A 13077-nucleotide genomic window follows, 5' to 3' on the forward strand; every position below is an offset into this window, starting at 1 on the left:
AGTCGATAAAGGAGCACCGAGGTAATGCGGAAGCAGTTGGAAGAGTTGAGGGGACAGACGAAAGAGCAGGGAGGGGACCCACATGCGGGAGCCTGGAGGACGTGCCCCCGGAGTTGGGGCCTCCGCAGTCTGGGGCCTAAGCGGCTCCGGGCAGGGCCCGTGCAGACTGGGACTCAGACCCCTGAGGCGTGGACCCCGCTTGCGTGGGTTCACATGTCTGGAGAATGGTCACCTCCAGGCCGTGCTGGTCCCCTCGGAGCCCAGGAGTCTGCATGGAACCGGCCCTGGAGCCCTGAGGAGTAAGCGGCGCCCACTTAGTGTTGGTGGTGCAGGAGCTGGGGCAGGCTGGGGCAGAGCCTGGCCTGGGCCTCTGACGGTGGCCCGGGGTGTTAGTGGGTATCTCAGGGGTCATGGTGAGCCTGGTTCTGGGCCTCTGGGTTCTTCCAAAGGAAATTAGAACCAACTGTTGCTACGGGGAGCAACTGCCACTGCCGGGTGAGGGGCCGTTGCTAGGTGGCTCTGACAGGACGTGGGAGGGAGCATGTCCCTTCTGCCTCATCCAGCCTCCCCACTGCCCTCTCCCCCGCCGGCCTCCCTCTGCCGGCCTCTCCCCGCCTGCTGCCCGAGACTCAGCCGGCCTGGCAGCGGAGAAACACAGCTTTGCAGGCTCCCGGCCCAAGGGTCGCAAAGCAGAGTGTGGGCGGTGGGCCTCGACCTGAGAGAGTCGGCACATGCATGGCCTTCTGGATCCTCTGGGTTAAAACCTTGACACTGAGCCTCACGTCTGCTGACTGAACTTGGCTAGAAGGAGCTCAGCTTCCTCTGAAAACCCGGCTCTTGCTGTCTTCCGTGTAAAACTGGGGCTCGCAGCAGAATTCTGCAGGGAGGGTCCAGATCCTTAATGGGGACCCAGCTATCGCAGGGCGCCGTTGGAGCCTTGGCCTGGGCTGCTCTCGACGTGCGGCGATGTTCTCGGCGGCGGGGCTTGTCTTCTGACCTGCCTTTCGTGCTTGTCCCGTCAGCGTGGTCCTGGGCTTATTTCTGCACAGAGGAGCCCGACAGCCTAACTATGATTTGCTTTTGGTTTGCTTTGATGCTTTAGAAAAGCGAAATCTCTAACCGGAAAATAAGAGCTTAGAGAAAAAACGGAATGCTTCTCTTGGGCCTTCCAGAGTGGGGCAAGGAGCCTTTGTCTCTGTAAAAGGCTATTGACGCACGTACAACTTTATTTGACATGGAAACATCTGAGTGTTTCTCTCAGGTTAAAGAATGAAAGACAAGGATCTGAAGCTGTTCAGTCGTTACAAGAAAATGTATAACACACTACAGTTTGCATGTATCTGTATGTTTTACATATATATACAGTTATACATGTAACACTACAGTTTTTATGTGTATATGTATGTGCAAACACACACATACAGGGTGAAGGAAGAGTAATAGTAGGAAAGCAAAGTGAAATGAGGAACGGAAAGAGAGAAGAGGAGAGACAGAGGCTGAGGGTGGAGGGACAGGTGGTCACATAGAGGTCCTACCCCTAGAAAATGAGCCCATAGCAATCTCGCTCCACACGCAGCAGGGGTAGAGTGAGACCAACAGAAACACAGCCTTTTATGTGGTGACATTCTAACCCAGGCCTTCTATGACTTCATCAAAAGCTCTTGAAGTCATAATGCATTTTCACAGGAGAGGAGTGGGAAGGGAGCTTTCAGGTCTCTGCTGGATAGCAGCGTGCCCTGTGCATCTCGGGGGCACTTGGTAAAGTCTTGCTGAACGAACGAATGAATGAATGAACGAATGAATGGATAGGTAACATTAAGAGGGAAGGGTGTGCCCGTACATTTCGTGTATAAAGACTACCGCATGGATCCTTCAGAGAAGAAAACAATACTTGTGCTTGGGTTGTGATGTATTGGTCTGGTTCTTATATCGCTCATCCATTAATTATAGCACCAAACTTTTTCTTCCAAAGGGCAAAACAGATGATGAGGGGGAAATTAATTATGAGAGAAAAGGAGAAATTTATAAAGACCTTGTCACACTTTTAAGAGAAAAATCAGCAATATTTTCCGAAAATATGTCTCAACAGGTAAGTTTTAGTCTCTTTTGAACTCTCATAGCATTCTACTTTTTGGCTACAACTTTCTATAGCATAAAAAATTGGAGAGTAATTCTGCCTTGTTTTGGACAGTACTTTCAATTATTGGAGTGTTTCCCACAATATAAAGCAATAAATACTGTAAATGTAGCCATTTAAGAATGTTTCTGGTTTTCTTTAGGTGACAGGTGTAATATTTCAAAGTGCTTTCTAAATAGGACTTTTTCATTTTCCGTTTTGAATTAATTACACTAAGAACAAGGGACTCAGGTCTGTTCATGAAGCCTAGACGTTTTGATTATTTTTATCCTTTCTGGTAATCCCATGACTACTACCTAGTTGGATTGTCTTAATAAGTGTGTCAACTGCGTGTGTATAAGAACTGGGCTTTTGTGTCTCCCATGGTTTGTGAAATAGTGCTGGACAAAGAAATCAGTCAATGTAATATTTTGTGAAAAAGATTTTACTTTAAGCTGATGTAGGTAGGAAATGATACGCAGGGAACACGAGTGTGGTTCCCTTATGCTCCGGGCTGATCCTCAGGCTGGGGGCAACTCCACAGAGCCCACAGGGCTCACTGATCAGGTCCATCGTCTTTCTGATGCTGCTGCTTGTGGAGCGCCCCGTTTTCTTGTCAGACTGCTGTCGCTCTCATCCTGGCACTTTGTCATCTTTTTGTGAATTCTTTTTGTTTCCTGGTGTTTGATCACCTGTTTCCTGGACCTCAGTTTTCCGTTGTTGTTGCACTGCTGTTATTGTCCTAAAGTACATATATACATAAAATGTAAAATTTGCCATGTTAACCATTTTAAATGTATCATTCAGTAGCATGAAGTACATTCACAAAGTTGTGCAACCGTTACTACTATTTCCAAATCTTTTTCATCATCTGAAACTGAGCAATAACTGTTCATTCCTCCTCCCCCAGCTCTTGGTAACCTCTAATCTACTTTCTGTCTCCACAAATTTACCTATTCTAGGTATTTCATCTAAGTGGACTCATACAATATTCTGTCCTTTTGTTTCGGCCTATTTCACGTACCGTAATGTTTTCAAGGCTCATCCGTGACGTGCCCGTATCCGAACTTCATTTCTTTCTATGGCTGAATGATATTCCATATATGTATATACCAAATTTTCTTTATCTGTTCATCTATTGATGGACACTGGGTTTTTCCACCTTTGGTTATTGTGAAAAATATTATGAATATTGGTGCACAAATATCTGTTTGAGTCCCTGTTTTCAGTTCTTCTGGGTCTACACGTCCGGGTGGCATTTCTCAGTCATATGGGGGTAATTCTACGTTTAACTTTTGAGGGAACTTCCAAGCTGTTTCCGCAGCAGCTGAACCATTTTACATTCCCAAGGCAATGTATGAAGATTCCAGTTTCTTCACATCCTCACCAACACTTGATATTTTCTGTGTATGTTTGTGTTTATTATAGACATCCTAATAAGTGTGAACATGGTGTTGCATTGTGGTTTTGATTTGTATTTCCCTAATAATTAGTGATGTTGAGCATATTTTCATGTGCTTATTGGTCATTTGTATATCTTCTTTGAAGAAATGTCTATTCAAGTCCTTTGTCCATTAAAAAAATTAAATTGTCTTGTTGTTGAGCTAGAGTTCTTTATATATTGGGGGTATTAATTCCTTATCAGGTAGAAGATTTGCAAATATTTCCCCCTATTCTATGAGTTATCTTTTTACTCATCTTGATAGTGTCCTTTGGTATACAAACATTTTAAATTTTGATAAAGTCTAATTAATATATTTTTTCTTTTGTTACCTGTGCTTTTGGTATCATATTTAAGGAACCATTGCTAAATCCAAGGTAATAAAGATTTGCCCTTAAGTTTTCCACTAAGAATTTTTTAGTTTTAGTCCTCTCAAGTTTAGGTCTTTGATTCATCTTGAGTTAGGTTTTGTATATGGTGTAAGGGAAAAACCTTCATTCCTTTGCACATGGATGTTCAGTTTTCCCAGCACCATTTGTTGAAGACACTGTTCTTTCCCCACTGAATGGTCTTGTCATCCTTGTAAAAATCAACTGACCATAGATTTCAAGGTTTATTCTTGGGCTCTCAATTCTGTTCCATTGGTCTGTATGTCTATCTGTATACCAGTCCCATACTGTTTTGATTACTATAGCTTTGTACTGGTTTTAAAATCAAAGTGAGTCCTCAGACTTTGTCCTTGTTTTTTCAAGACTGTTTTGGTTATTCGGGGTGCCTTTATTTTCTATATGAATTTTAGGCTTGGTTTTACCATTTCCACAAAAAACACCATTGAGATTTTGATAGGGATTGTATTGAATCTGTAGATTGTTTTGTATAACACTGTCATCTTAACAATATTATCTTCTAATCCATGAACATGGAAAGTTTTTTCATTTGTTTGTGTCTTCTTTAACTTCTTTCAGCAATGTTTTATAGTTTTCAGTGTATAAGTCTTTTGACTCCTTGGTTAAATTATTCCTAAGTATTTTATTCTCTTTGATGCTATTGTAAATGGAATTGTTTTCTTCGTTTCCTTTTTGATTGTCCACTGCTAGTGTATAGAAATACAACTGATTTTTGAGTGTTACAATCAGATTTGATTTTTGATTGTGAAGTTCAAAATTGAATCCTGCAACTTTGCTGAATTTATTTAATTCAGTTTCTTTTGAATCTTTAGGTTTTTCTATGTATAAGATCAAGTCACCTGTGACCAGAGATAGTTTACTTTTTCCTTTCCAATTTGGATGTTTTAAATTTCTCTTTCTTGCAAAATTCCATGGCTAGAACTTTCAGGACTATGTTGAATAGAAGTGGCGAAAGTAGATTCCTTGTCTTACTCCTTACTCTTTAGGGGAAATGCTTTCAGGCTTTTGCTACTGAATATGATGTTAGCTGTGGGCTTTCCATACATGGCCTTTATCTTGTTGAGGAAGTGCCCTTCTCATCAGTTTTCTTTTTCTTGGTCCACCCCATCATTTTGGTAGCACTTCCTGAGTAAAAGAGGCACATAGGAGGGAAAAAAATTGAGGCTTAGCATGTTGGAAAATATCTTTATTCTTCTCTCTCAGTTGTTGTTTCTATAACGACAGTTTGAAAATAATTTTTACTTAGAATTTTAAAGACATTTTTCCTATGTGACCTGTTTGTTTTGGCTTTTCCCATATAATGAGGCTTTAGGATTTTCTCTTATCCCTGATGTTCTGTAATTTTCATGATGATATGGTTGGTGCTGGTTTTTGTTTGTTTTTCATTAATGATGACATATGTCCTTCAGAACTGGAAAAATATTTTTGTATTATATCTTTAATCATTTTTTTTCCTCTCTGATCTTTTTGTTCTCTTTTTGAAACTTCTATTTGGATCTTGGGGCCTCTGAGACTGATCCACTGATTTTCTTTTCTCTCATACACCCCACCACACTTTCTGCAAATATTCCTTTACTTTGTCTTCCAAACATTGTACAAATCTTTAAAATTTAAGCTCTTATGTTTTTAATGTTTTGTTTTGGGGTGTTTCTTTTTACAGACCACATGCTTTCATTTCTCTTGGGTAAAACCTCAGACTGAAATGGTAAGGTTACGTGGCGGTTATATGTTTAACTTTTTAAGCCATCGGTGAACTGGTTTCCAAAGGGGTTACAACCATCTCCATCCACTCTGGCAGTGCATGAGATTGACAGCTGTGCCACACACTCATCAATAAGTGGAACGGTCAGTCCTTTATTTTAGATGTTCTAATAGGTGTGTACGGATATCTCACTGAGTTTTAATTTGCCTTACTTGAATGCGTCCTTTCATATGCTTATTTGCCATTTATATATCTTAAGTGGTAAAGTGTATATTCAGACCTTTTGCCCATTTGTTATTGGATTGTTTCGTTCCTTATTACTGAGTTGTGAGATATACATACATATAGACTTATATATTCTTTCAGATACAGGATTTATAAATAAATGTTTTCTGCCAGTTTGTAGCTTGTTATTTCATTCTCCAAAAAGAGTCTTTCAGAAAGCAAATGTCCTCAATTTTGATGAAGTCCAACTTATTATTCTTTTATAGTGTTGTACCTAATAAAGCTTTACCAAACCCAGTGTTACAAAGATTTTCTCCAGTGCTTTTTTTTTTTTTTTTGGCGGTACACGGGCCTCTCACTGTTGTGGCCTCTCCCGCTGGGGAGCACAGGCTCCGGACGCGCAGGCTCAGCGGCCATGCCTCACGGGCCCAGCCGCTCCGCGGCATGTGGGATCCTCCCGGACCGGGGCACAAACCCATGTCCCCTGCATCGGCAGGCGGACTCCCAACCACTGCACCACTAGGGAAGCCCTCCAGTGCTTTTTTATAGAAGATTTTAAATGTTAGGTTTTACATTTAGGCCTATGATCCAATTTAATATATTTTTTGTACATGATGTGAGGTATGGATCAAAGTTCATTTTTTTCTTCTGCATGTAGATATCTAGTTGTTCCAGCATCATTTGCTGAAAAAGAATTGTCCTTTCTTTGCACAGTTGTCCATTTATCTGGGTGTATTTCTGTTCCATTGATCTATTTGTCTGTTTTTATACCAGAACCACACTGTCTTGATTACCTACTTACTTGCATTAAGTCTTGGGTCAGGTAGTGTCAATCCTCTGTCAATCCAGTTGTTCTTCGGAGTTGCTGGCTATTCTATATCTTTTGCATGTCCGTTCAAATTTTATAGTCAGCTTGTCAATTTCTTCATAAAATCCCGAAGGAATTATGACTGATCTTGTGTTGAATCTATAGATCAATTTAAGAACTGACATCTTAACAATATTGGGGTTTCCAATCCATGGAACACAGTATATCCTTCCGTTTGTTTAGTATTACTTAGCATGTCTCTCCATCTTATTTAATTTCTCTCAGCATTGCTTTGTAACTTTTGGTGCACATGTCTTACACATCTCTTGTGAAACTTATCTGTAAATATTTCCTATTTGGGAGCTATTGTTAACAATAGTTTTAAAATGTCAATTTCTGGTTATTTGTTGCTACTATATAAAAATACACTTGATTTTTGTATATTGATTTCATACGCTGAAACCTTGCTAAAGTCACTTATTAGTTTTGTCGGGTTTGTAGATTTCAAAGGGTCTTCTATGTAGATAGTCATATTGTCTATAAATAAAGATCATTTTACCTCTTCCTTTACAATTTCAGTGATTTTATTTCCTTTTCTTTCCTTAATGCACTAGCTGGAACCTCCAGTACGGAATTGAATAGACGTGGTTTCTTGTTCCTGATGGTAAAGGGAAAACTTTCAGTTTCTAACTATTGTTAGCTGTCGGTTTTTCATAGATGAAATTTGTGAGGTTGAGGAAGTTCCCCTCTATTCCAAGTTGTTGAGAACTTTATTAGGATTGGATATAGGATTTTATCAAATGATATTTCGGTACCTATTGCATTAATCATGTTCTTTTTTTCCTCTTTTAGTTTAACGTGGTGAATTGTATTGATTTTCAAATGATAAACCAACCTTACATTTCTGGGACAAACTTTATTTGTTCAGAGTGTATTACCCTTTTTATATACTTTAAAATTTTAATTTGCTAAGATTTTATTAAGACGTTTTGCATCTGTGTAAGATTATCAATGTGTGGTTTTCTTTTCTTCAATATCTGTGTCTGGTTTGGGTGTCAGAGTAATACTGGCCTTACAGAATGAGCTGGAAAATTTTATCTCCCGTTCAATTTTCTGGAAGAGTTTGTGTAGAATTGCTATTCTTTCTGTCTTAACTGTGTGGTAGAATTCACCAGTGAAGCAGTCTGTGCCTGGAGTGTTCTTTGTGGGAAGGTTTTTAACTACAAGTTCAATGTCCTTACTAGTTCTAGGACCATGCAGGCTATCTGTTTCTTCTTGAGGGACCTTGCTAGGTTGTCTTTAAAGGAATGCATCCCTTTCATCTAAGTTGTTGAACTGATTGGTATAAACTTGTTTATTCTTTTATTAACCTTTTAACAACTGTAGAATCTATAGCTGTTGTTACCTCTTTCATGCCTGATATTAATCACTGTGTTTTATTTTTTCTTGATCCATCTGGCTAGAAGTCCATCAGTTCTCTCAAAGAATTCACTTTTGGTTTCATTGATTTTTCTCTATTTTTCTTTTTTCTACTTCATTTTGATACTTATTCTTTTCTTTTTACTTAGAGTTTCATTTACTCTTATTTCTCTAGATTTTTTAATCATACATTTAATTTAAACTAGTTATATTTGCATTGAAAGGGATTTTGGTGATTTCAGGGGTGAATAATATTAAGAAAGAATTCTCTTAAGTCTACATTCATCTACAGAGAATTTGTCTTTTGGACAAAGACATTCAGAAACAAGTGAGCACCTCTCTGGGGCAGGACAGCAGTAAGATGGAAGGCAGTCTCCACTTTCCTGCTCTCACCTTAGCACTGACAGTTCAGAGATGCATCTATTTTTACATCCTTCTGCCTGTTTTGAGTTTATGTTGCTCTTCTTTTGCTAGTTTCTTAAGGTGGCAGCTTAGACTCTTGATTTGAGAGTTTGATTCATTTCTAAAGTAAGTGTTTAGTGCTATAAATTGCCCTTACAGAACTTTACCTACCTGTCACACATTTTGGCATTATATTATCACTGTTTTCATTTTCATTCAGTTCTATTTTTTAAACTTCCCTTAAATCCACTATACCTCAATAGAAGTTTTTTCTCCTTGAGACTTCCTGTTTGATCCATGATTATTTATAAGTTTGTCGTTTAGCGTTAGATTTTTCTATTACGTGATTCATTGTTAGTTTGATTCCACTGTAGTCAGAGAACACACTCTAAATAACTTAAATCTTTATAAGTTTGGTTTTTGGTGTGGTTGAGTTCTTCACATCCTTGCTGATTTTCTATCAGTGTTGAGAGAAGGATTTGAAATCCTCCAACAATGATTGTAGATTTGTCTGTTTCTCCTCTTAGTTCTTTTTTTGTGTTTGCAGCTCTGCATACACAGTTAGGATTATGTCTTCTTGATTGACCATTTTATCATTATGTAATGTCCCTCTCTGTCTTTGGTGATTTTCTTTTTCCTGAAGGCTACTTAATCTGCTATTCATATAGCCACTCCTACCTTTTTTTTAAACTAACGTTTGCATGGTGTATCTTTTTCCCTTCTTTGACTTTCAAGCTACCTATATCATTATATTTGTGGTGAGTTTCTTGTAGGCAGCATATAGTTGAGTCATTTTTAAAATCCATTTTCTGAAACTCTATCTATTGATGTATCCATTGGTGTGTTTAAGTCGTTTACTTTTAATTATTGATATGTGAGAGCTTAAGTCTGCCAGCTTAGTTTCATTTTCTGTTTTTTCCTTCTGTTTTCTTTCACTTTTTTTTTTCCCTGGTTTTCTTTGGATTACTTGAACATTTTTTTTGAATTCCATTTTGATTTTTCCATAGTGTTTTTTTTTTTTGCGGTACGTGGGCCTCTCATTGTTGTGGCCTCTTCCGCTGCGGAGCGTAGGCTCAGCGGCCATGGCTCATTGGCCCAGCCGCTCCGCGGCACGCAGGACCCTCCCGGACCGGGGCATGAACCCGTGTCCCCTGCATCGGCAAGCGGACTCCCAACCACTGCACCACCAGGGAAGCCCCTCCATGGTGTTTTGAGTGTATCTCTTTGTGTAGTTTTTGGTGGTGGTTGTAGATATTGTATTATACATAATTTATCATCGTCTACTGGTGTGACATTTTACCACGTGAGTGAAGTATAGAAACCATATCTCCCTTTAAGTCCCTTTACACTCTCTCATTTATGTTTGCCTTTATTTCCGTCACATTGATAACTGTATGAGACACTGTTATAATTTGTGCTTCAACCATCAAACATCATTTAGAAAGCTCAAGAGGAGGATGAAAGTCTTTTGTATGTACCCATGCTTTTATTCTTTCTGTTGTTCTTTTTTTGTGTTTTTTTTTTGCGGTACGCAGGCCTCTCACTGTTGTGGCCTCTCCCATTGCGGAGCACAGGCTCCGGACGCGCAGGCCCAGCGGCCATGGCTCACGGGCCCAGCCGCTCTGCGGCATGTGGGATCTTCCCGGACCGGGGCACGAACCCGTGTCCCCTGCATCGGCAGGCGGACTCTCAACCACTGTGCCACCAGGGAAGCCCCTTTCTGTTGTTCTTTTCTTCCTTTCTGGTGTTGCCAATTTCCTTCTTTTATCATATCCTTTCTGTTTAAGAACTGTTGGTGACAGATTCTCCTAGTTTTCCTTTATCTGAGAGCATCTTGAATTCCCCTTTATTCCTGAAGAATATTTCCACTGGATATGGTATTCTGGCCTGACGGTTTTTTATTTTCAGCACTTGAAAAATGTTGTTGCAGTCTTTCTGGACTCCACGGTTTCTCCTGAGAAATCTGCTGTTATTTTAATTGTTTTTCCTTTATAGGTAAAATATTGTTTCTCTCTCATTGCTGTTAAGAATTTTCTTTGACTTTAGTTTTATGGAGTTTGATTATTATGTGTCTTGGCAGGAATTTCTTTGGGTTTATTCTGTTTAGGGTTTGCTCAACTTCTTGAATCTTAGATTTATGTCTTTTTCCAAGTTTGGGAAAATTTCAGACATTCTTAGAATGCATTTTCAGTCTGACCTTCTTTCTCCTCTCCTTCTGGTGCTCTGATTACATGACTGTTGGAGTTTTTGCTGTGGTCCCACGGATCTGGAGGCCCTGTTTATTTATTAAAAAAATTTTTTTTTCAATGTATTTCCTCTTTGTTGTTCAGATTGGGTAATTTCTGTTGTTTGTCTTCAGGTTCATGGTTTCTCTCCTATGTCTTCTCCATCCTGTTGCTGAGCTATCCAGTGAGTTATTTTGGCTTGTAAATTTCATTTTCAGAATTTCTATTTGGTTCTTCTGTATATCATCTATTTATTTGCTGAGACTTTCTGATTTTTCATTTGTTTCAAGTCTTCGTAATTGATTATCGAAGCATTTTTATGATGGCTACTTTATTTTTTTAAAATAAATTTATTTTATTTATTTATTTTTGGCTGTGTTGGGTCTTTGATGCTGTGCGCGGGCTTTCTCTAGTTGTGGCAAACGGGGGCTGCTCTTTGTTTTGGTGCACAGGCTTCTCATTGCGGTGGCTTCTCTTGTTGCAGAGCATGGGCTCTAGAGCGCAGGCTTAGTAGTTGTGGCACACGGGCTTAGTTGCTCTGTGGCAAGTGGGGTCTTCCTGGACCAGGGCTCGAACCCGTGTCCCCTGCACTGGCAGGCGAATTCTTAACCAGTGTGCCACCAGGGAAGCCTCATGATGGCTACTTTAAAATCTTATTCCAACATCTACTTGAGATTATTTCATCGTCCATTTTACTGTGGTATAAGCATCCACTCGTCGTCCTTTCTCATTCAGGTTGTGACATTCCTTGTTCTTGGTACGATGAGTGATTTTTTGTGTTGTCTTGGACATTTTTGGATTATGTTATGAAACTTTGGATTTTATTTAAACCTTTTGTTTTAGCCGGACTTCTCTAAGTGTAGGTCTCATGGTGTAGGTCTGGGGTACTACAAGGTGCATGTAAAAATCCAAGTTCCCCACTTAGACTCCATTGAGAACCTGGTGGTGTAGGGTGCCTTGTTACCACTGGGCAGGGGGTGGAAGTTCGGTCTCCCCACTGGGCCTCTGCTGACACGCACCTGGCTAGGAGGGGGAGGTGCTTTATTACATGCTTCCCGTGGGGCCTCAACTTAAGCCGTGGGGGATGAGCCTCTTACTACTGGGAGGGGGTGATTTTACTGTATCTCGAGATGATAACATGATTTCTCTTCTTTAGTCTGTTGATATGGTCATTCATTCTTGAATGTTGAACTAATATTAATCCCGGGATTGGGATTGGTCCTGATGTCTTACCCTATTTGACATTGCTAGATGTAATTTGATAATATTTTGCTGAGGATTTTTGCATCTGTAGTCATGAAGGATATGGGTTGGTAGTTATGTTTTCATGGTTTTGGTATCTGGGTAATGTGGCCTCAGAATGAATTGGGAAGTATGCACTACTCTTTTCTTCTTTCTGGAATTCTTTATGTAGATGACTCTTATTTCTTTGTTAAATGTTTGGTAGAATTTACCAAGGAATCCATCTCTACCTGAAGGTTTCTTTGTTGAAAGGTTTTATGTTGAGAATTTTATTTCCTTAGTAGATATAGAACTATTCAGATTTCTTTCTCTTACTGAGCTTTGGTGGTTCGTGTCTTTCAATGAATTTGCACATTTTATCTAACTTACTTCAAATGTTGGCATCAAGTATAACACTCCACTATTATCTTCCGATGTCTGGAGGCTCTGCTGTGATAACCCCTCTTTCATGCATAATATTGGTCATTTATATCTTCTTTTTATTCTTGACTAGTCTGGAAAGAAGTGATAAATTTTATTGATCTTTTTGAAGAACAGCTATTTGTTTCATTGATTTTCTCTATTGTTTGCTTTCTATTTTATTTTGTTTCTGCTCTTTAAATTTTTCTTTCTTCTGCACTCTGGGTTTAATTTGCTGTTCTTTTTTTTTTTTTTTTTTTTGCGGTACGCGGGCCTCTCACTGCTGTAGCCTCTCCCGTTGTGGAGCACAGGCTCTGGACGCGCAGGCTCAGCAGCCATGGCTCGCGGGCCCAACCGCTCCGCGGCATGTGGGATCTTCCCGGACCGGGGCACGAACCCGTGTCCCCTGCATCGGCAGGCGGACTCTCAACCACTGCGCCACCAGGGAAGCCCTATATTCTTATTAAGTTTTGTTTTGTTCATTCTGTTGATTACTGAGAGGGGGGTTTTGAAGTCTCCTAATTGTGGATTTATCTGTTTTTCCTGTTAGTTCTATTGTTGCTTTAATCTTTTGAAATTCTATTGTTTGGTGAACACACAGTTAGAATTGGGTGTAATTGGCTCTTGGGCATTATATGTCTCTCTATCTCTGATAATATTATTTGTTTTGAAGTCCATTTTGTCTGATCTT

General features: G+C 39.7%; 1 protein-coding gene across 6 annotated transcripts in view; it reads left to right on the plus strand.

Annotated features, from left to right (window-relative positions):
• ODAD2 (outer dynein arm docking complex subunit 2) overlaps positions 1-13077 on the plus strand; it is a 209429-nt gene that overhangs the window by 12736 nt on the left and 183616 nt on the right. For all 6 annotated transcript variants that reach the window (XM_067705749.1, XM_067705778.1, XM_067705739.1 and 3 more), the window contains exon 8: positions 1973-2089. In XM_067705749.1, the coding sequence (XP_067561850.1) occupies positions 1973-2089 (117 nt within the window). The remainder of the gene's footprint in view (positions 1-1972; positions 2090-13077) is intronic.

The sequence above is a fragment of the Pseudorca crassidens genome, chromosome 1 (genome assembly GCF_039906515.1).
Source record: "Pseudorca crassidens isolate mPseCra1 chromosome 1, mPseCra1.hap1, whole genome shotgun sequence".
In the NCBI taxonomy this organism is placed as follows: Eukaryota; Metazoa; Chordata; class Mammalia; order Artiodactyla; family Delphinidae; genus Pseudorca; species Pseudorca crassidens.